The following is a 23,047-nucleotide window of genomic DNA, read 5'->3' on the forward strand; positions in this document are numbered from 1 at the left end:
GGCAAACATTGACCTACACCGCCACCATGTGGTTGCGTGTTGTAGCACATTTATTTCAGCTTCCCGATAACCTCAAGAACAACTTTATTCTAAGTTTGTAACACTGAAGGAAAATAAATCACAGTGAAGTCGGCTCAGTTTTCCATCCTGGGTCAGATCCACGAAGCCCACTCTGATCTTCATGGGCTGGACGAGTGAAACTTTGCCTTCTGTCAGTGTAAACAAGTTTAATTACACATTTAAAATCCCTGCTACATGTTAATAAAACAAAAATCACACATCTCAGCTTTTCTTCATGAGACACAGATTTGCTGTAGAAAATGGAAAAATGTCTTTCTGTAAAATGTTAATTCTAACATTTAATTGTTTATCGGTCACTTTGGTGCAGTATGAATCAGCCATGAGCTCTTTATCAGCAGGAAAGCAGCAAAACGCCTGAAAATACAGTTCAAAGTTCAGACGCCCTCCTTTACATTTTCCAAAGCTTGGAGACCTTTTCCAGGGAAATGTGCAGAGACGGGCTGACAGATTCATGCAGGGAAAGTGTCACAGCAGCACACGATGACTGCCTGGCCAAAGCAGCACTCACATTAGAGGCACTGAGAACGATCAGACCAGGGTTTCAGCTAAAATTCTGCGGATTTTAAAGAAGACAGAAATGTTTTGAGGTGACACCAAATTGAGTCTAACAGTTTTCAACTTTTTGATGTCGTCAGATGACGACTAATAACTCTGTAAAACCCAAGCGTGTGCTTAAAAACAGCTGAAACCCAGAAAAACAACACTGCAGAAACTTTACCCCAAAGAGTATGTTCATTTAAATATTTAATATCTGCATTTTTCTGACAAATGACTGTTTTGCATCACACATGAAAGCCTTAATTAAAGCTTTGCCTGCCTTCTTTCTACAAATCCTTTGTTCCAGTGTCACACTGGAGAGAATTTCTCTCTCTCTCTGTGGCCAACCCTCCACTCCTCGGAGTTTGACTGTGTTTGAACCCACGTGGACCATTGGAGACATAAGAGAGAAACTATGACTGTGAAACCTGAGGAAACTCACCAGGACGTAGGTGTCGTGCTCGTGCTTCTTCCTGTGCATCGGGACGTCTGTGGACGACAAAAATCAGTCAGTGTGTTACAGCACAACTACAGAAGGACTTAAAAGTGTGATTACAGCCTTATAGGACAGAAACGTTTGTCCCGTCTCAGGTTTTCCAGGTTTCCAGCTTTTGATTGACTGGGTCACAGCTGATGTGGTCCTCGATGCCATGCACCATCACTAGTTCTCAGAAGAACTACATTTAAAGCTGGAGCACATTTTTCTGCTTTGCAGCCTCCGTTAACTCATCAGAGCTGCATATAAACCAGTTCTCCACCTGCTGCAGGTGCTGATCCTTCATCTTGTAGCAAAGAGACAGTCAGGTCAGCAATCTAACCAGGGCTTTCCACAGATCAGATCCCTTCCATTGTTCGGCAAAAGGGTGTTTTTGATCCAAGTGGTTGACAATTTTAAAGATTTATCTGATTATTCATAAGAGGTCCAAACCGATATTAACACACTGAGCATGTTTCAGCTGATCTCACATCAACCACGAGACAGCAGGACATGAAAAGATTCTTCCATCCAGCTTCTCCTCCAGCTTCTCCATCTAAAAGGAACTAGTTTCCTATAAAATACCTGCACACATACTTCACAGGTGTAGCGAGCAGATATTAGTGAGTCTTTCTTTAACAATAAGATGAAATGGAGCAGTTACCATCAGGTTCTGCTGACTCCAGCAGAAAGATGGCCCTAACCCTGGAGTGTGAGCCTGTCGCTTTTACAGCTGTGCTGGTTGTTGCTGGATCCACCAAGAAGGACCAAAAGAGTCACGTTAGGCTGATTATTTAGCAGCAACACGGGAGCCGGTGGAGGACTCCTGCTTCACCCTTTTCCATTAAAGGAGAGGAAGCAGGAATGGTGGAGGAGTGCAAATACGCCGTTTAAACGTTAAACTGCTTTCTACGAACTGATTATCCGGATACAGCCCTCACCAAAAAAAGACGACAGGTCTAACTGACTCAAACCGGCCGTTAGCCACGGTGCTAGTGTCGTTTCAGCCGGTAACTAGTCGGTAAACTCCGGAGCAGCTGATTGAATACGTGTTGTTAGCCGTTAGCCTGCTAGCATAACAAACCTGAATCCTTGATGTTGAGGACATCCACCGACACCATGTCCGGTTTATCCAGCGGCCCCACCTTCCTCTCCGTCACCCCGGACGGCACCACGTCCGGCTTCGGGCCGAACTTTCTCGGGTAAAAGTCCCCGGCATTGTGATAAGATAGACCCGAGGACGTGGACATCATTCCGTCCATCGCCATTTTGGACTTCCTGTTCCCATCAGTCTGTTCTTTCTTTTGGTTGCGCCGCGCATGCGCCACTCCACCAATCAGCGGAAGCGCTGAACGTTTACAGATCATCTATGGAAGACCATTTGGGCTAAGGCTTTTTTTTTTTTTTACATATAATTGAAAAATTGAAAAATTAGAATTTAAAAACTGTTAGTGTTTGCTCCAAGTCCCGAGAAACTGAAAGACAGGGCATCCTGCGCCAAATCAAACATGTTACAAATGGAGCATGACGAAGGAAAAGCTCGAGTGTAGAGGTGAGGGTAGGGACAGCAACTTAAGAAAACACAGGCAAATAGAAACACGCTGCAAAAGTGCACAAAATACAACAATTTTTGGTTAAGAATATATATATATATATATATATATATATATATATATATATATATATATATATATATATATGGCGACATAGTAACTTGACGGACCGGATGCGGAAGTGACAAGCTAACAGTAAACAGCAAACTCAGTGTGGTCCTTCATACATTTCGGTGCCGGTCGGGTTCCCAGTCTTCAAAGAGTTTGAAGACTGCCTTCCCAGAGAGGTTGTGAAATGGGACAGTTTAGCCCACGATGCGCTGCCCAGTTTACCTAGCAACCAAGACATTAGCCGCTGGAAACATTTTATCATCTTATTTTGACTGATTTCACATTGGTATGTGATATATCTGAGGCGGAGAGACAGTCATTTTAAGATTAGCTAGTTAAAAACAACAAGCTAATATACTTCATGAGACCATTGTCTATCACACTTTGGTAATTTAATGTACATATAATATGTCAGACATTACATTTATTGTATTAAATTAGATGAATTCAATTAGAAAATTTAAACCTGTTTCAAATACCATTTGAGGTGCAGTTATTTCTATTTCCTATCACTTTGTATCTTGTTCATCTCAAAGACAAATATCCTTTACACTGAAGTTTTAATCATTGGTCCCGAGGCTCAGAGAGAGAAACTCTTGTCTAAATTAGAGGCATTTTCACTATGTCCTTCGCTACAAGTGAAAAACCTGGGTGTTATTTTTGACTCTGAGCTTGGTTTTATCCCACATATTAAACATGTGACCAAAATTGGATTTTATCATCTAAAAAATATAGCCAGAGTCCGCCCTATTCTCTCTCGGGCCAACACGGAGATGCTGATGCATGCTTTTATTACCAGTCGCATTGATTACTGTAATGCCCTGCTCTCTGGTCTCCCTAAAAAGAATATTTCAACTTTACAACTTACAAAACTCTGCAGCTCGTGTGCTGACGAAGACCAGAGGGCGGGCCCACATTACACCGGTTTTAGAATCGCTGCACTGGCTCCCCGTGTGTTTCAGGATCGATTTTAAAGTTCTTTTATTGGTTTTTAAATGTCTTAATGGTCTTAGGCCTTCTTATCTCTCAGATCTGCTTTTACCATACGAACCCTCGCGGACCCTGAGGTCCTCTGGCACTGGCCTTTTGATTGTCCCTAAAGTCAGGACACATACTCACGGAGAGGCAGCTTTTCAGTGGTATGGTCCTCGTCTGTGGAACAGCCTGCCGGAGGAGCTCAGGGCCGCAGAGAACGTACATGTTTTTAAGAACAGGCTCAAGACCCACCTTTTTAATTTAGCTTTTACTTAGCGTTTATTTATTTTATGCTTATTTATTCTATCCTGTTATTCTATTATTAATTTAGGCTTTACCTAATATTTATTGATTTTATTCTTATCCATTTTTTAATCTTCTTACTCTATTTATATTTATATTGTATCCCGTTCTTATTTATTTTATCATTTTACCCTGTATATATCCTATTGTGTCATATCTCCAGTGTTTCCTCGGAGGGCGCTCTCTGCACCGGGGCTGTGATCGACCGTGGCTGCTGGGTCTCTGGGGGTCCTCTCAGCCTGGCTGGGGGCCTCCTTTGCCTCCCTCCTGCTGTGTGCCCAGCCTGGAGGCTGCGGTCTGTGACCGGCTCTCGGTGCAGACGGCTCCCTGTGATAGTGTTTCCTCACTTGGCTCATGTGAACCCAGCCCAATTTTTACTCTTTAAGTGTGCGTGTGTGTGGGTGGGGGGGTGGGGGGGAGATATGTGTGTATTCACATCATTTATGTTAATGAGAGTGCAGGGAGTGAGTTGGAGGGTGGGGTGGGCTGCTTTTAACTATGTAAAGCACTTTGTGCTACATTTTTTGTATGAAAAGTGCTTTATAAATAAAGATTGATTGATTGATATATAAGGATGCATTATCTATGAAAGAGATAAATATTGTTCTTTTAATATATGGTACCCCTACATTTGTCTGAAAGCTTACCTGTATAAAAAAAAAGAAGAAAGAGAAAGAGAGAAGGGGAACGTGAAGGACAGACAGAGAGGTGACGGGCTCAGGTGGTGTACAGAACTACAGAAACAGCACAAGGAGTACTTCCTGTTTGTGTTAGTATTAGGGCTACTAAATAAGATGAGAGCTACATGTTCCCCCACTGGCCAAGCGTCTGGCTCCTGTGAATAAACTCGTTTCTCCTTAAAACAAACGTCGGTTTAGCTCGACACCACTAGCAGAACCAGCTTAGTGTAATCGACCCTGATGTTTGTGCATCACTGTAAAAGTGAAATTCAGCTGAGTGTTCCCAGCATGTGTGTGGGTGTCACATGTTCCGTTTTGGGATATTCTGCCATTATTTATCTATAACATCGTAACCGCTCTGTGAGGTTGATGTCAGTCTGTGAACGCCGTGCGTCATAAAGGCTTTAAAAACAAGTGGAACCTGAGCTGCACTGAGATCACTAATGTCACGTGACTTTGCCAACATTTGTATCTCTACATAAATCAGTGAGATTAAATGCAGTACACACTTTTAGAAGTTTACTCTTTGGCTGTCGGCCATTTAAAAACTTATCCACCGCCACACTTCCATCAAATCACTTTCCCAGAAACACTTCTGATTTCTTTCCAGATTTTTTTCTTTTTCCTTTTGCATTGTTTTCCCATTTCTGTTGTGTTTTATGTGCTTTTGCAGAGTTTTCTATTTGCAGTTCGTTTGGCCTCTGAGGGCCACCGTGCATTCAGGTCTCACAGGCAGTTCAGCAGAATACTGATATTTTGCACTTAAAAACCAGATTGATAGAGCCTGATCACTGCGCTGTGTGCGGCTTATTTAGTGAGTGAAGCTCCTGAACAAACGTGCCGAGGCACATTTGTGATTCAGCTTTCTCCGTTTGCCTGATTACCCTTTGCAAAACCTAACTAAAACCTTCACCACCAGGGGGCGGCGATGTGACAGTAGGTGTTTCAAATTCAAATTTCAAATTCAAATTTTATTTGTCACGTACACAGTCATACACAGTACGATATGTAGTGAAATGCTTGGACAACTGCTCGTGACCTAAAGAAAACAAAAAAGGAAAAGGCTATGAATAAGATAGGAAATAAATATGAAAAATTAAAAAGGGTAAATTTAACTAGGAAGGAATAAAATATAAATTAAGGTTAAAAATGAAATAACTGTACAACACAAATTAGAATGAAGGGTAAATTTAACTGGGAAAGAATAAGATAAAATATATAAATTAAAGTTGAAAATAAAATAACTGTACAACAAAATACACAATACACAATATAGAACTATATAAGAATGTATGAAGAAATCTAAATATAAATAAATATATACACAATAACAGCAGCTGTACAAGTATTAACCGGAAATGAAGAATATAGTGACCAGTGTTGTGCAAAACCAAAGTCCAGAAAGTCCAGTGTGTGTAAGAACCATATGTGTGGGTCAGTACTGTGTGGTGGTGTGATTGAGAGACCGTATCGCCTGCGGGAAGAAGCTCCTCCTCAGTCTCTCTGTGTTGGTCTTCAGGGAGCGGAATCGCTTTCCTGACCTCAACAGAGAGAACAGTCTGTTGTTGGGATGGCTGAGGTCCTTCACCATCTTCCTGGCCTTGGTCCAGCACCGCCTGCTGTAGACTGAGTGCAGGTCAGGGAGCTCGGAGCGGATGGTGCGCTCAGCTGACCGCACAACCCTCTGTAGAGCTCGTCTGTCCTGCATGGTGCTGTTCCCGAACCAGGTTGAGATGTTTCCCGTCAGGATGCTCTCTATGGTGCACGAGTAAAAGTTCCTGAGCACCTTGGAGGGCAGTTGGAAGTCTCTCAAGCGTCTGAGGTGGTAGAGACGCTGTCGGGCCTTTTTCACCACGGTGTTGATGTGACAGGACCATGACAGGTCCTGCGTGATGTGAACTCCGAGGTATTTGAAGCTGTCCACTCTCTCCACTGGGCACTCGTTGATGACGGGGGTCTGGTAGTTCCTCTCCTGCTTAGTGCTGAAGTCCACTATCAGCTCCTTTGTCTTACTGACGTTTAGAAGGAGGTTGTTCCTCTGGCACCAGTTCTCCAGATTCCTAATCTCCTTCAGGTAGGCCGTCTCGTTGTTATCAGAGATCAGGCCCACCACGACGGTGTCGTCAGCAAACTTGATGATGGTGGTGGAGCTGGTAGTGGCCACACAGTCATATGTGTACAAAGAGTACAGCAGGGGGCTCAGAACACACCCCTGGGGGGCTCCAGTGCTGAGAGTGGTGGAGGCTGAGACATGTCCGCCCATCCTTACTGCCTGTGGTCTGCCAGTTAGGAAGTTGGAGATCCACTGACACATAGATGAGCTGAGTCCCAGATGCTCCAGCTTGGTGGTGAGTGTGGAGGGAATTATGGTGTTAAATGCAGAGCTGTAGTCTATATGTTTTATAATAATAATAATAATAATGGATACTTTATTGATCCCCATGGGGAAATTACTTGTTTTTCTCTGCATTTGACCCATTCACTCAGTGAAGCAGTGGGCAGCCCACTAAGCAGGCGCCCGGGGAGCAGTGTGTAGGGACGGTACCTTGCTCAGGGGTACCTCAGGGTAGCCGTTAAGTGGATTCGAACCGCCGACCTTCCGATCATGGGGCGACCACTTTACCTACTGAGCTATCCCTGCCCCATTTCTCTTTCTCATAAAATTTATGCCAAAAATATTAATAGTATAAAGTGGCTAATATTTTAAAAAAGTTTTGCTAGATGTAAATATTTTTGTCCATGTTGCCACTGAGCAGCGTCCTCTTTTCTAACATCAGTCTGTGATAGTCTGATGGAGGATTCCAGCTGCTCAGCTTCATCCTGTTTTTCCTCGTGATGCTCCAGATGTTCCAGATGGCGGGCCGGTTCAGCGGCTTTTCTCCTACGAAGCCGTGCTGCTGGAATAGATGCAGTCACCTGTAAAATCTGCCTCCAGCTAACAACGTCTTGTTGCCATGAAATAATAAAACATGTCAGTTTGAACATTTCATTTGTTTTGTCTTCTATTGTGAATAAAATCAATGCATTCTGTTTTTACTCACATGTCATGCGAACTTACAACTTTTTGAGAATTTTGATATAAAGAAATAGTAAACTGAGATATGTTCATACTTGATAAACGTCAGCCAACACCTTTTCTGTCACTAATCTGTGTTCTTCCATTTTACTCAAACCTCTGCTGCCTTTTATTTACTTTCTAATCGTGATTATGGCGATCAGTAAAACTCGGGAACAGGCCTGGCATCATTCTGATGAAGTGAAATCATTCCCAGCAGAAACAGACGCTTCTTTGTAGGTGTTTGAAACGCCAGCAGGAAAAGTCAGCAGGGTGTAAAATCATTCATTAATTAAACACTTTAAGAGAAAGATGAGGAAGCGTGACGGATTCAGGCGTGGAAATGTGTGTGTGTGTGTGTGTGTGTGTGTGTGTGTGTGTGTGTGTGTGTGTGTGTGTGTGTGTGTGTGTGTGTGTGTGTGTGGAATCTGTGGTTGCTCCTTTGCGTGGAGCTGAATGGAGTTTTTTGTTTGGGACAGTTTGCAAATGACACCGTGAGGCCCCGATCGCCGCTGTGGCCGAGAGGGGCCCCGGGCGGAGAGCCAGGATGTAAGACAGCGGGTGAAGAGGGGAGGGGGAGGGGAGTTATCTGAGGACAGCAAAGAGGAAGGGTGAGGGACCAGAAGAACAAGCGAGCGATTGAGACTGGCAGATTCTTTTGTTTTTAGACCAAAGGTATTTTTCTCCGTCCGGCTTCATCTCAGAGCCCTGAAAAAGGATCTGCTTCTGATACATCTGCTAACCTTCAGAACTAAAGTGCCCCGGTGCAGCAGGGATGCTGCTGATTGTTTGAGCTTTTAGATTTTGGTGCAAATCAAACTAAGACGTAGCATCACTGAGTTCCATCTTCAGTCTCTCTCCTGATTTTTCTGCTCTACGTGACCCGAAGAGAAAAAGGTTGCGAGTAAAACCAGCCGGCTCAGAACTTATGAGATGAAATGTTTCATCTAAATTTACAGAGAAAAAGACACAAACACGCAGGTGATGGAAAAACACCCGAGATCAATAAAAATGGAAAAGTTTGATTTTTATTTTAAAGGTTTACAAATTTAAAAGACAAAAACATCAAAATCATCTGTAATTTTTTTAGAAAACTGACATTTATGAATGAAAGCAGTATCTGCATACAGATGGCATTAACATTGCATGTTAGGATATTATAAAATAAGGTCAGGTTTATTTATTAAGCGCTTTTCGTAGACAGGCAACAAAGGTTAAAATAAAGAAAACATTAAGTAATAAAACAGACAATATAAACAATGCAAATTCAAAACAATTCAAAAGTGTTGATTAACTGAAGGCCTGTTTAAACAAACACGTTTTAACTGCTTGTTAAAGGATTCCACAGAGTCAACAAACGTAGTTGTGGTGGGAAACTGTTCCACAGCCTTGGTGCCACAGACTGAAAGGCTCCGCCCCCTTTTCACCAACCAACAAACTGTGAGCCTGTGAGCAAAGACCACGAGCAGCAGTGTAACAATAATATTTTTAACATACGTCAGAGTCAAAGGAGCTTGCAAAGAAAAGCGTCTGGACTTCTTTAAGTTGCTTGAAGACGTTTCACCTCTCATCCAAGAAGCTTCTTCAGTTCTAAGGTCAAATGGTGGAGAGTCCCAGATTTAAACCTAGTGGGAGTGACCCCCCACAGAGGGACAAAAGGACCCCCTGATGATCCTCTAATCGCCTGAGCCAAGGTGGGAAACTGGGCGTGGGTCCCAATCAGCCAGAGTTTCGGGTGTGTTCATTGTGAAACCTGGCCCCACCTTATCATGCGAATTCCTGAGATCAGATGGCCCAGGATGTGAGTGGGCGTTAAGGCGTCTGGGAAGGGATCTCAAAGGGAAACTCCCACTAGGTTTATATCTGGGACTCTCCACCATTTGACCTTAGAACTGAAGAAGCTTCTTGGATGAGAGGTGAAACGTCTTCAAGCAACTTAAAGAAGTCCAGACGCTTTTCTTTCCAAGCTCCTTTGACTACGATGACCTGGATGACTGAGAACCTTCACAGACAACATACGTCAGAGTTGGCTCAGAGCGATCCTGCCACAGAGAGTCAGTCCTCATGTGCAGCTGCTAAGTGACGAGGGGCTTATGTGTGTTGATAATGCAAATAACGCACACATGCAAACACAAGCAAGGAGACCAAGCAGAAAAGGGACGAATAAAACACGACCTAGAACATGTTATGAGTAAATGGTGACCTCGTGAGTCTCAGGATAACTCCACCTGAAGACCTGAAAGCATTTTGATGATGACCTGTTTACAGTGTTCAATACTCTTAAATAAAGGGTGTATTTGATGGTAATTATTATACAGTTTGTCGATTGCTGTTCTTCATTCTTTTCAGACGTCAGACGTCTATTTTGTCGTCACACTGTGACTCAGGTGTGAGCCCACTGGACAGCTTTAGTGGACAGATGTTAAAGTTCTGTAGTTTTCCCTGTTGATAAAGACTCCCACCACTCATTGCCACCCATACAACAGTGCTGTCAGGGTCCTGGGTCTCCCCACCCAGCATGTTTAGTTCTTTGTGATTTTTGTATTATTGTACTTGTGTGAGTTGTTCTATGGTTTCTAGTTTCGATCCCTTGCCCTTCATGTTGCTCTGTGTCCCCTCTGTTCTGTGTAGTCTGTGTCTGCATGTTTGAGTTCCCCTCTGTGTCTCTCGGTTCTTAGAGTCCTCTGCCTTATGGTTTGTGTCTCTGTGTTTCTTAGTTGCTGTCTCCACTGTGTCAAGTTTGCGTCTCTGTGTCATACTTCCTGTTTTACTTTGAAGGTCTGTGTCTTATGTGAATGCGTCCTGCTTTGCTTGTCTCGTCAGTCCTGATTTCTCCCAGCTGTGCCCTCCTTCTGTGTCTCATTCCACTCGTTACTTCCCAGTGTATTTAAACCCTGTGTTTCTCTGAGTCAGTGTTGCGTCATCCCTCATGCTGTGTGGATCTCCCTGTGTCTCCCTGTGAGTTTAGGTTGTCATTCTCCAGTTTGGTTTGCTTTTGTATGCTTTTCCCAGCCAGCAAATAAAGCTGTGGTTTTGAGTTCACCCCTTGTGTCTAAGAGCCTGCATTTTGGGTCCAATTCCTGCCTGCCACACAGCGATTCATGACAAGTACAAGGACATTTTCTGTGAATAAATGAATTTTCTACACGTTTATCTTTTTATCTCCCGTCCGGCTCTGCAGCAATCACAGTTATTGTCTGAAGGACAAGAAAAATACCCAACAGATTTATTTTCCCAAGTAGGCCAGTACAGCTTTTGCTATACTGGTTTACTTGATTGTCATATTTTATTTGACCTTTATTATAATTATTTATTTATTTATTTTTATTTTGAGTTATTACAATCCGAATGCACAGGACGGGGGAACAGGAAAGAGGAAGAATGAGAGGTGAAGGGTTTTAATGAAGGAGGAATAAACTGCTTGTGGCCTTTTACGTGATAACTTGTGGTAACTGGAGCTACTGGACAAACGTAGCGCCATAAAAAGCCCAAAGTGTTGCATAAAGCAGCTCCTCCTCATCCTGTTTCTTCACGTGTTTGCAGGACTGACGACTCAGCATGACACACGGCTGTCTCAGTGGAGACACACAGCCATTCAGCTCCATGCAGGTCCTCCCACAGCACTTTGTGTATGTTGGATTCAAACCCAAGACCTTCCTGCTGCGAGCCAACAGTGCTAACCACAGCACCACTACTTTATGCTTAATCACCCAATGTCAGCACGCCTCTGCGTTCTCTGCCGACTTCATTAAACTCACTAAAGCTGCTGTTCAGAAATCAGTCAGCTGATTCTGAGCTCGTCACCACAGGTTCATTGTTTTAACAAAACGATTTCATGATGATTTATCTGTTTATAATACTGGAGAGAACAATAACAATGTAAATCCTAATGAAAAACAGTTTCTGTCACAGTGACGCGAGCAGTAGGAGGAGGCTCTTGTATCGTTGAGCTGCAGAAGAATATAAAGACATAGACGCTCGATGGGAGCCCGAGTTAATGACACGATGCAGCTTAAATCTAATATTTGAATGTTTCACTGATCAGTGTCAAAATCCACCCACGTCTACACGAACTATTGTACTCAATGTAACAGCAAAACAACTTCTTTCACTCTTTTTTGGGACAAACTTGGATATTGTTGCTGGAGCCCTTCAGCTCCATCGATGCACAGCTTGTATCCACATTATAGGCAGGGGTGAAACCGATGGGGGGTTAAAGACTATCCAATTCAATTTTATGTATATAAATTGGTGACAGTGGGAAGGAAAAACTTTTAACAGGAAGAAACCTCTGGCACAATCAGGCTGAGGGAGGGGCGGGGCCATCTGCTGCGACCAGTTAGAGGGGTCCTAAAGACGTCGGCACACAGTTTAATGCTCCACAGACATAGTTGCTGTGGGTGGGGCGGCTGCATCCAGGTACCCTTTGTCTTCTAACCCGCCCCCATGCTGACCTCACATTTTAACATTAAGCACCATAAACCTGGTGAAAAGAGAAGGCTTTAGGCCACGCCTACAATGCAAATATGAAACAAAGAGTTAGTCCCTGCAGACCTCAGCTGCTCTTTGATATTTGATAAGCAGACATTTTTACATTAATAATAATTATAAATGAGAGAGTGAATAACAGTCGTGTCCCGATCGCTGCGTCTGTTCCCAGAGCTTCACTCGTTTCAGTTTGTGAAATATTTTAGACTGACTTTCTGTTCTTAGAGGTAGTTGAATCTTCTAGTTCTCACAGTAGTTTAGCTTTGTTGTCAGCATTTGTATCTGCTGGGTTGTTTGAATTGCCTGACACTTAAATAAAGCTTAGTGCTGTCTCGATGCTGAACAACTTTATTGTCGTGGTGCATTTGAGGAATGTGACATGTTTTTCTTGTCAGGGAACTGTTTACTTTCAAACGATTTTTGCACAGCAGCTCGCTGACACGAAGGCAGACGAGTGAATCGCGTGTGGAGGACTGTTAGATAACTCACAGCCTCACCCACAGGGACCCGCATGGACCGGGGCTGAGCAGGGCGCTTTTCCTCTGGAGGAATGTAGCTGTGTATGCCCTCAGTGCAGCCACTGAGGCCTCTTTCTAAGAGACTGACACATAATAGCTTCCTGAGGTTTGTATGATAAATGAATGAGGATTAGCCCCGCCCACTTATAGCACGCTCTGCTCTTGGAGCCTGGCTCTCGTTTTGGCCATGAAACAAGTTTTCTTAACTTTTTCGGTGTCCGGGAATTAGACACAGGCTTAAATAAAGGCTTCACTTGTATTCAGGTGTCAGGTTATGAAACCCCACAACTGGTTAGTTCTGTGCAGCAGGAGTGCAGTGATGGGCTGAGTTGGTCATAAGAGACAAATACATGACAAAAAAGACACGAATGCTTAAATGTGTTTCACTAAAGCAGCAGTTTAAAAAGCTTCCTGTGCCACTCGTCATTGTCGGCTAATAGTTCACATTTAGAGGATCGCTTCAGGAAGCTGTTTACAATTCACCGACCAGAAAGGAGCACAGGAAGCTCATCTGTAACGCTTGTGTGTGTGTGTGTGTGTGTGTGTGTGTGTGTGTGTGTGTGTGTGTGTGTGTGTGTGTGTGTGTGTGCGTGTGAGTCAGTCTGGCACCTCCATATGGTGAACCTTGTCCAGAGATCTCCATTCAGCCTTCAGCCACGCCTCCATGAATCCAGGGTTTTCTGCATATTTGTGTGTGTGTGTGTGGAGGGGGAGGTGCTTGATGCCTCCTCCTCCTCCTCCCGTTGTTCCTACTTTACACACACACCCTTTTTCCTCTGTGTCTCAGTTCTGCTTTCTCACTTTCAGCTCCAGCAGCGTCTGCAGCTTCTCTCGAGTTTCCTTCCTCTTTGAGTCTCTGCTCCGTGTGTAAGTCAGGATGAGCGGCGAGGGACCGATGGGCCCGCTGCAGGCCAAGATGCTGAAGGCGAAGGAGATGAGCGACGAGGAGAAGGTGTACAGATACAATGGTGTGCTGTACTCGACCCTCCTGTCTCCCAAGGAGCATTTAAAGTGTCTGGAGAAGATGCAGGCCAGAGAGGACGACATCATGCTGGTGGCTTACCCCAAATGTGGTGAGTAATGCTGATCGAGTCAAAAAGATCTGTTAATGAGCTGAAGATGAGAGCCTTTCATTTAAAAACGCCAACATGCTTTTAGTCGTGTTTAAACTCCATCAGACGGTGTGACCTCTGACCTATGAGCTTTCTAGGTGCAATCCCTGAACTCTTCACTCTGCAGCAGCCAGACTCCCTCAAGAGTGCACGACAATGTGCAATCAATCATGAGCCGACTACTCAGAGATGATTTAAAAGGCGAGGAAAAGGTTCACACGCCGGATATTAATCAGCAGAGGTGGGACCAAGTCATTGTTTTGCAAGTCTCAAGTAAGTCTCAAGTCTTTATCCTCAAGTCTCAAGTGAAGTCTCAAGTAATGTCAGGCAAGTCTGAGTCGAGTCTCAAGTCACTGGTGTAAAAGTCCGAGTCAAGTCACAAGTCTGAAACTTTGAATTTCAAGTCCTTTCGAGTCTTTAAAAACCCCCGAAAAAAAGCATGTTGCAGTTATATGCTAAATGTAAATATTAGACCATGTAATTTTTAAATCTGTGTTTTTCTCAACACATGACAAAATAGTGAACTTAGAAAATATACACAAATTGTGAAATTGCACCTCTTTAAAATGCAGCTCAATTAAACCTAGCTCCAAGAATAATTTTCACCGACAGTTCTGAGATAAGCTGCATGTTATTCTTGGATGCGGTTGTAGGACCAGCTTTAAAATCGCATGACAAAAATATCATACACATTAAAAAAAACTGTATCACCAACGTAGCCTGGACAACATTTGCTAGTTAGATGAAGTCAGCTATCTCATCGTAGCATATTTATATGCATATTTATAATCATACGGTTCTTGGAGTGAGTGCATACACTCATGAAGTTTAGTAACTTCAGGTCACTGCAACAAGCCCAGGTACAGTTTACCGACGGATGGGTGCAGGACCTTGAAATGCACCGTGTAGAACGAAAGACCATCGTACGTATCATAAGTTTACCAGTCTCACAAATCGTCGTCATAAATACACATTCGTTAACCGTTTATTAATAGGACCTTTGAGCTCAACGGTAATTAATTAGTAGTGGAAATAATTTCTGGTAGCATCACAGAAATGTAGCAGTGACAATAATATTGTATGCTGTAATCGTACTGGGCAATTAGTGATACAAAAAACCTGTTTTATCCTGTGAATAAAAGTATATGTTTTTGTCAATGTACCATAATAACAGAAGCGAAACGCAATATTGTGTCAGGACAATTCACTATTTATGCACAATAAACAAAGGAGCATAGCGCGACAATTTCTGTTCAGCGCCAGACTTGCTTGTAACCTATATCACCAATTATGTTATGAAAATGACGCATTAACTACAACAGCAGACTGACCTTCGTGTAAATGCTTGGAGCAGACTAACCTGTGAGCTGGAGTGTTCTGGGACGTTATATTTGGTCTTTGAATGGCTGCAATCCAGGCCATCTGTCGCGTCTTTGTTACTTCGGAAACATGGCTCGAACAATTTCTCTTCAACGAGGTAATCCGATAACAACCGATCTCTTTACCCGTCGGCTTCCCGTGGCTGTCATGCGACCGGCTATTGCAGTTAATAATACAACGGCTTCTTGACATTTTTGTGTTTCTTTTTATCGCTGTGTGACTGATTTCAATTGAAAGCCTGCGTGCGCTAGTACCTCTTGCCACGAGTTCCCAGAATCCTTTGCGGTTTTACCCCTGAATGACATCACATTTTCAATCTCTATATAATATGCATGTTAAGTTTTATATTTGGGGTGAAATATCAAGTCTTTTCAAGTAAACCGGTTCAAGTCCAATTCAAGTCCCAGGTCATTGGTGTAAAAGTCCAAGTCAAGTCACAAGTCTTAGAACATTTTTTCAAGTCAAGTCTAAAGTCATAAAATTAATGACTCGAGTCTGACTCGAGTCCAAGTCATGTGACTCGAGTCCACACCTCTGTTAATCAGAGCAGGCAAACAAATCCAACAGGGAAACCAGCTGTAAAACAAAGACAGAGAGGAGGTCAACTTTAGGGGCAGGGCAAAGATTACAACAGCGGGAAACACGTGAAACCAGGAAGTGACGAGTCTGAAATGAGAGCACAAAAAACAAACAGACGAGTATCAGGGAAAAACGGGGAAGCCGCCACAGTTGAAGTTCGGGACCTGCTCGGCTCAGTTTTACTTCCTTATTTTGTTCTTAGACAGCTGTGCATGACTAACAGCTCAACACTGATCCTTTTCCTCAGACGAGCAAAGGGATACCCCTCTCTGTGACATCATGCAGATCTGAGAGTATAAAAGCTGTGTGAGCTTTAGTCTCACAGGGAAACACTGAGCTCAGCATTAGAAACATGTTTAATGTGAACATTCACCACCACTTCATATCAAATCTACCAGGTTACAGCAAAAGTTGAAACTTGTTTTCTGTTGGAGAAACTTTTTAAAGGCCGTCAGTGGATGGTAGCTGAGTCTGCCCTCTGCTGGGACCTCTTAAAAACACTCTCCTGATGACTTCATGCTCTTGGCTGCTTATTTCAGGTCATATTGAATAAAAGGTTTTAGCTCAGTTAGTAAAATGTACATTTTTGGTCATTGAAGTGTCAGAAAGGATTATCCAATATATTCTCATTGACTAACAGCTGATGATTGACAAGCCAGTGAGCGTGCAGCTCTTTGGCTAATGCTCCACCAAAGCCAGCGTCACGCAAATATAAGCAAACAGATCTGCACAGAAACGACCAAAGAGAGCACGAAAGGGTTATAGGCCTTATATCTGTGTAATCTCTGCAATGATAGCACAACCGCACGTGTGTGTGTGCGTGTGTGTGTGTGTGCAGGTTTCAACTGGATGGTCGGGGTGATAAAGAAGATCATCACAGCGGCTACAGGCGTGAAGTCGGAAAGCAAACTCCCACCGCTGATCGAGTTTCATGGACCAGAAAATTTAAAGGTTGTGTGTGTGTGTGTGTGTGTGTGTGTGTGTGTGTGTTGTATAATGTATATGAGACACTAAAAATCAGTCATTATTATTACAGTTATTGTTAGAAGCCAGCCTCCTGTCTGCAGGTGTGCTGTACAGGTGAAAGGTTGAGCCGTGCAGAGCGCCTCTGTGTTTGTGTGACACACCTGCTCCTGTGCAAACACAGATACCATCTAACAGCGCGGGCGCGGCGACACGTCTGAAGCACTTGTGTGTGTGGTGCTTTTAGCTATATGATAAACAGGCATGGTTTAAGAAACTGGAAGGCTTTGCTCCAGGGGAGGCACATTCACTGTCTGCAGCGTTCGTGTCTCTCAGTACAGTTTATAGCCGTTACCTTCTGATGAAAATAAAGATGTCATTCAAACCCAGAAACCACAGAAGTGCATTTTCCCCTCATGCATTTTTCTTTAATGTGAGCTCATTTTTACTGTTAGGCTCCACTACAGTGGCTTTGCATGATTCGCTTCAGAATAATCTGCATTTATATCGTACTGGGCCGACTGTGGGCTAAAACCCTAACCCAGATTACTAATTTAACAGTCTGAACACTGATGTTTGTAAAATATGCACTAAAATAAGACAATATTTCATCAGCTGCTGCTACTGGCCGAGCCTTGTTCATTCAATTTAACAATTAAAAAATATAAACATAAAGTAATTAGCAATTATTCGGACTCTCTCAGTTCTATGTGACCGGGAGAAGGCTGTCCGTTTTCTCATCGTTACAATTTTAAACCAAAACACATCAAATAAATTAAAGAAGCAGGGCTCGTTGTACTGGAACCCCGGAGCACACATTGATGAGGAGCTGTGTGGATGTTATTTTACAGCACAGTACTGACGAGGTCCCTGATCCACATCTGGATTCCTGTCAGGCTTCTCCTCAGCGTTCAGTCACTGAACGTCTGTGAGCTGCTTCAACATTTTATGAGATAAAAGGTTTAAATCAGACCCCGAGATGAAGATCACATCTATGTAAAAACAGAGCAAAATGTCTTTTCAGTCTTTGCTTTCTTCAGGAAGTTGGTTTGTCTGCTCCCATGTGGAAGTCATTTAATAGGCTGATTCCTACACAGTTCATGTTTAGAGTATGGAGGCCTTTTCCTCAGTTTCTTTTGAGAGCACTGATTTGATCCCAGAGTCGCCTGAGGAAGAAAAACCAGTAAAACCTGTGTTTAATAACTGCAAGTTAAAAAGTACAGTTAGATCACACGTGCCTGCCTAAAGTAGAAGAACTAATATATTTGTATGAAGTCATATTAGGTGAAAGGTTGGATTCAAGCACGCCAACTTAACTGTGATCAAACAGTTTGTGTAGTGAATATTTTAAAAGAATAAATCCTGAAACTACGTTTAAACGTTTGTGTTTACAGCTTGACTGCAGCTGAAATCACTTCCAGGTGTGACGTAATCATGTGAAGCAGCTGCTTTGTTTGTTCCTGTTTGGATTCACAGCATTTTCCTCATAATTTTCCAAAACTTAAATTCGGTTTAGCTGGAAATAAATCAAAGATACTTAAAAAATAAAAAAATAAAAAAATAAAAAAATAAATTTGTATTTATGTAGCACCTTTCAAGACAGAATCACAAAGTGCTGCACATAAGATTATAGCAGTCAACAAAGTCAACAGAGTTCAGCATTTTTGTGGTTTGACTCTGGGAAAAGCAGCCGATTGGCTCACTGAGGAGCAGATGTGATTCCCTGAAGGTGCTTTTTCACTTCCTGTTTGAAAGAAAAGGCACATCTGGACGTGTTGCAGCTGTTCAGTCACAAACGTGCAGACAGTAATTCATCGTGAGTCGAACCCTGTAGCATTACAACCCTGACAAATTACAGCACAGGAAGCAAAATCCTTAAAAGCAAAGTCTGGAAATTCTGCAAATTTGCTTTAAGCAGACTGAATCGACCCAGAGAATGTGAAGCTGCAGACCTTTGGTACACTGGGTTCCTGAAAAGCCACACCCTGGGCCAAAGTGTTTGCACAAGCAACGCCTTCCCTGCTTTCACCACAACAAGACTCTAAGTGCATGTCACAAAATGTTGGGTAAATATGGTATGTTTTGTCCACCCTCAGAACGTGGAAGAAGCTCCTTCTCCAAGACTTCTGGGGGCTCACCTTCACCCCGACAACATTCCTGCTTCCTTCTACGAAAAGAAGACTAAGGTGAGTTTCACGAGCTCTGCAGGAGACGTTCAGCTGCATACTGCTGCCACAAGCATCTGTGTAAAACTCAAGCTCTCATTCCCGCAACGAACTGCAGCTTTTCCAAATGTAACCCCAGGATTTAGATGCTTGGTTGATGACAGTGGAAACTCTGTAAGAAAAAGAACAGACCGACGCATGGACCCTGCTTTGAGGAAAAATGTGGCCAATGTTCAGAGTAGTTGTAACTGTTGTTCCCGTCTTTCTGTTCTTGTATCCTTTCTCTCCTTTCTCCAGGTCAATAAAATCTCATTTGTGTGGTTTTTCTTGCACAGATTCTGGTGGTCTTCAGAAACCCGAAAGACACAATGGTCTCCTTCTATCATTTCTCCAACAGCAACCCAGCGCTCCCATCCGCAAAGTCCTGGGACACCTTTTACTCCCAGTTCATGAGTGGAGAAGGTGAGCAAACAAACCGAGCATAATACTTATTAATGTGAGGAACGCTGGACACACTGTGGTCCAAACCTTGTCCATAAAAATACCAGCTTTTGTTTCACTCTTTGATTTGGCTTCATAATCCTGAGCTTTGCTGCACTTGTGGCCTCACAAACAGCACATAGTGCTGACTCAGCAGGGTCACGGTGGAAATGTTGGATTGGTCCAAGTGGGGCAAAGAGCTGCTGTGGCCCCACTTAGTGAGTTTGCTATGAAGCACTGCAATAAAACAGTTAGTTTAGTTGCTTATCAGGCCTGGACTGAGCACAGAGAGATGCTTGTCAGAGTATAATAAACACAGATACCATAACCTGTAAGTAAGAGATTTATAATATCTATTAAAAGAGAAAAAGTACAGAAGAAATACTCGGTCCAAGACTGTGAGTTTCTGTGATTCTGAAATTGGATTTAAAAAGAGCAAAAATTATTTAAAATAAATTCTTCTGACTGTAAAGAAAACTATCAACGAGTGGCACAGAAGTTACTGCCAAGAGTGTATTAAAAAAAGGCCTTGGTTAGCTTGAGACACCAGAGATTATTCCATCAGGTTTATCACTAGACAGTACTTGGTTTGCTAAAATTACTCAGCTTTAGGTGTGAAAAACGATTTAGTCAAAGGAGCTTGGAAAGAAAAGCGTCTGGACTTCTTTAAGTTGCTTGAAGACGTTTCACCTCTCATCCAAGAAGCTTCTTCAGTTCTAAGGTCAAATGGTGGAGAGTCCCAGATTTAAACCTAGTGGGAGTTTCCCCCCACAGAGGGACAAAAGGACCCCCTGATGATCCTCTAATCGCCTGAGCCAAGGTGTGAAAACGGGTGTGGGTCACAATCAGCCAAGGGTGAGCTCATTGTGAAACCTGGCCCCACCCTGTCGTGTGATTTCCTGAGGTCAGATGGCCCAGGATGTGAGTGGGCGACTGGGGACCATGACCCTCGTGGGGACACTCCCATAGGCCTTAAAATCTGGGACTCTCCACCAGTTGCTTTTATAACTGAAGAAGCTTCTTGGATGACGCTTTTCTTTCCGAGCTCCTCAGACTACGATGACTGAGAACCTTCACAGACATAAAAACTATTTAGTTTAGCTTTGGATGCTAAAAATATCTTGGTCAAATTTAGGCGTTAAGAATGGGTTAAGCAATAATTTGGTTACCTTTAGGTCCTAAAAATTACTTCAGAGCTTCTGAAAAAACTGTTTCTGAAGCATTAGAATGAATGAGATTATTGATTTGGAAATCAAGCCATCGTCAATACTGGGAAGAACCCTGACAATATGTTTTTGTGAAAAAATGACTTCATAGATTCAAATCGTTTTTGATTAATTCATTTGAACCTAGACCTGGAAATTACACGTCTCAAATTGAGATATTCTGATATGATATATATAATTTATTCAGATTAAAAAAATCTATAAAATTTGATTTTAAATCTGAAGACTAGAATTACAGAAGCATTTCTAACTAAGCATGGGAAAGAGTGGCTTCGATTTTGGGGGCCATCTTCTGACCTGGTGATTCATTAATTTTTTGTCATTGTTTGTGTGTAGTTCCCTGGGGGTCTTACTTTGACCACGCCTTAGGTTGGGAGAAGAAGATGGACGACCCCAATGTCATGGTCGTTACATATGAAGAGCTGAAACAGGTAAAGCTGCATTTGACATAGAACAGTTAGACACCGCAGGGGTTTGTGGTAATGTGCGGTAATGATTCTTCTGTTTCCCGTAGGACCTGAGCGAGAACATCCGTAGGATCTCCAGCTTCTACGGCTTCAGCCTGACAGAGGCTCAGGTGCAGCAGATCGCAGATGCGAGCACCTTCAAAGCCATGAAGGAAAGCTCCAGCAGCTCCCACGGCAATATGGGGAATGTCTTCTTCAGGAAAGGTGCCCAGAAAGTAGCCTAGAAAACGAGAAATGCATACTGTGATACTTAGCCAACATCTTATCAATCCTCAGGTGGAATCCAAATGCAGCTGTTTCACTTTGTGATGTTTGTGTCCCTGCAAAGGTGAGGTTGGAGACTGGAAGAACCATTTCACACCAGAGCAGAGCCGAGAGATGGACGAGGTCTTCAACAAACGTCTGGCAGGAACAAAGATAGGAGCCAAACTTAACTATCAAGCACACTGTCAGTAGGAGGAAGACACAGGAGAGCTTTGGGAAAAGGCATCTTTATGTGGGTTTACCTTTAATATTGTTAAACTTAAATTAGTGGATGAGGCTCAGTTCACAGCCAAAGACCCACTGTTAAAATCTCAAGTAAAACAAGCAGAAAAAAAGGGATAGAAAGAGGGAAAACCGATCTCATGATTCAAGCATTTTAACCCCAATATGCAAATGTAGTTTCAACCGAAGTCTGATTGTGTTGTGATTAGAACCTATTCTGCTCATTTCCAGCTCCATATTTCTATCCTTGGACTGGAGTAACTTTGCATTATTCACAGCACCAGTATTCAAGCAATATATGCACCACCCACTTCTCAATTTGAACATCAGATGGGGGTGGGGCTCCTGTGCCTCAGATGACCTCTTTTTGACATCATACAGATCCAAGAGTAGAAAAAACTGTCACAAACTGAGTGTTTATAGCAGTCTGCAACCGGAGCTTTTGACTGACAGGGATTATTGTATCTCATTATTTAAAACTCTGGTCAAGTTTAATATGAACATCCATCATTAGACCAGGAAATAAGGAAAACTAACTCAAACTAAAACCGCTTTTTGTTTCCTTTAAATCACATAAAGTAGATAAAGTGAGAGATGTTTGGTGTACTCCTGATGATTCAAATCAAATGAGCACACTCGTTCGAACGGCAGCTACCTGGAACCATGATGGTGCAGTTCAGGAAACACTCCTGTGGCTGATTCTGTGGCAATCGAACAATACTGTAAAACAGTCACATTTTGAGTTACATGTACATTACTACAAACAGCACATCGCTGGAAGATATCATTGCAATAAACAATAGATCTCTTTTGTCTTGACTCTGTCGGGTTTTTTATGATGAAACAATTTAAAAGTTTACTCTCGGGGGACATCTGAATGTTTTGAGGAAGTTGGATGACTTTAATCTTAAATCTCAAAAGTTTAGCTTTTCAATCTTAATTTAAGGTACAGTCAGTACTTTTTCTGGCTATTTTGTCTTTTTTTTAAAAGCATACTGTATCCATAAATGTCCATGGAACAGTGTGTAATTAAATTATCCAACAAACTGTTCATTTTTGTATTTCCTGATCTTTTGCTAAGTGATGATATTATTCAAATATGTTCAAATGTAATTTGTATGAAAAGTATTTCTTAAACAAACTGTAGTAGAAATATACAGCCAGCTGTGGCTGGTAAGGGATAAAATCTGATGGTAATGTTTTTTATCTATGGCTGACAAAACCCTGTTTGTCCTATAACAGCCACCATAGCTGGAATAATACACTTAAATTGGGAGAAGTAAGAAAACAGAATTCAGCTGATTGCAACCTGCAATCTACTGACATCTAGTGGTGAAAAATTCTACATACTGAACCTTTAAGCTGTTTGTTTAATGTTGTGTTGAAAGTAACTGCTGTTACAAAGGAATTTTC

At 42.6% G+C, this 23,047-nt stretch overlaps 2 protein-coding genes across 2 annotated transcripts in view; one reads left to right on the plus strand and one right to left on the minus strand.

Moving 5' to 3' along the window:
* The window catches only part of slc30a6 (solute carrier family 30 member 6), a 78,368-nt gene extending 75,657 nt beyond the window's left edge, over window positions 1-2,711 (minus strand). Inside the window, exons 1-2 of the mRNA XM_085428420.1 lie at window positions 2,178-2,711; window positions 1,061-1,107 (exon numbers count right to left, since the gene is read on the minus strand). Of these exons, the coding sequence (XP_085284546.1) occupies window positions 1,061-1,107; window positions 2,178-2,460 (330 nt within the window). The 5' untranslated portion in view covers window positions 2,461-2,711. The remainder of the gene's footprint in view (window positions 1-1,060; window positions 1,108-2,177) is intronic.
* Window positions 2,712-13,547: 10,836 nt separating this feature from the next.
* Window positions 13,548-22,424, plus strand: sult6b1 (sulfotransferase family, cytosolic, 6b, member 1). Its single transcript, XM_085428059.1, has 7 exons — window positions 13,548-13,849; window positions 16,686-16,798; window positions 18,907-18,996; window positions 19,311-19,437; window positions 21,018-21,112; window positions 21,196-21,352; window positions 21,477-22,424. Exons 1-7 carry the CDS (start codon window positions 13,654-13,656, stop codon window positions 21,602-21,604), a joined length of 906 nt encoding a protein of 301 aa, XP_085284185.1. The 5' UTR covers window positions 13,548-13,653; the 3' UTR covers window positions 21,605-22,424.
* Window positions 22,425-23,047: the final 623 nt, after the last annotated feature.

Source organism: Rhamphochromis longiceps, linkage group LG13 (genome assembly GCF_057381845.1).
Source record: "Rhamphochromis longiceps isolate RC_006_pf linkage group LG13, R_longiceps_female_GT1.1, whole genome shotgun sequence".
In the NCBI taxonomy this organism is placed as follows: Eukaryota; Metazoa; Chordata; class Actinopteri; order Cichliformes; family Cichlidae; genus Rhamphochromis; species Rhamphochromis longiceps.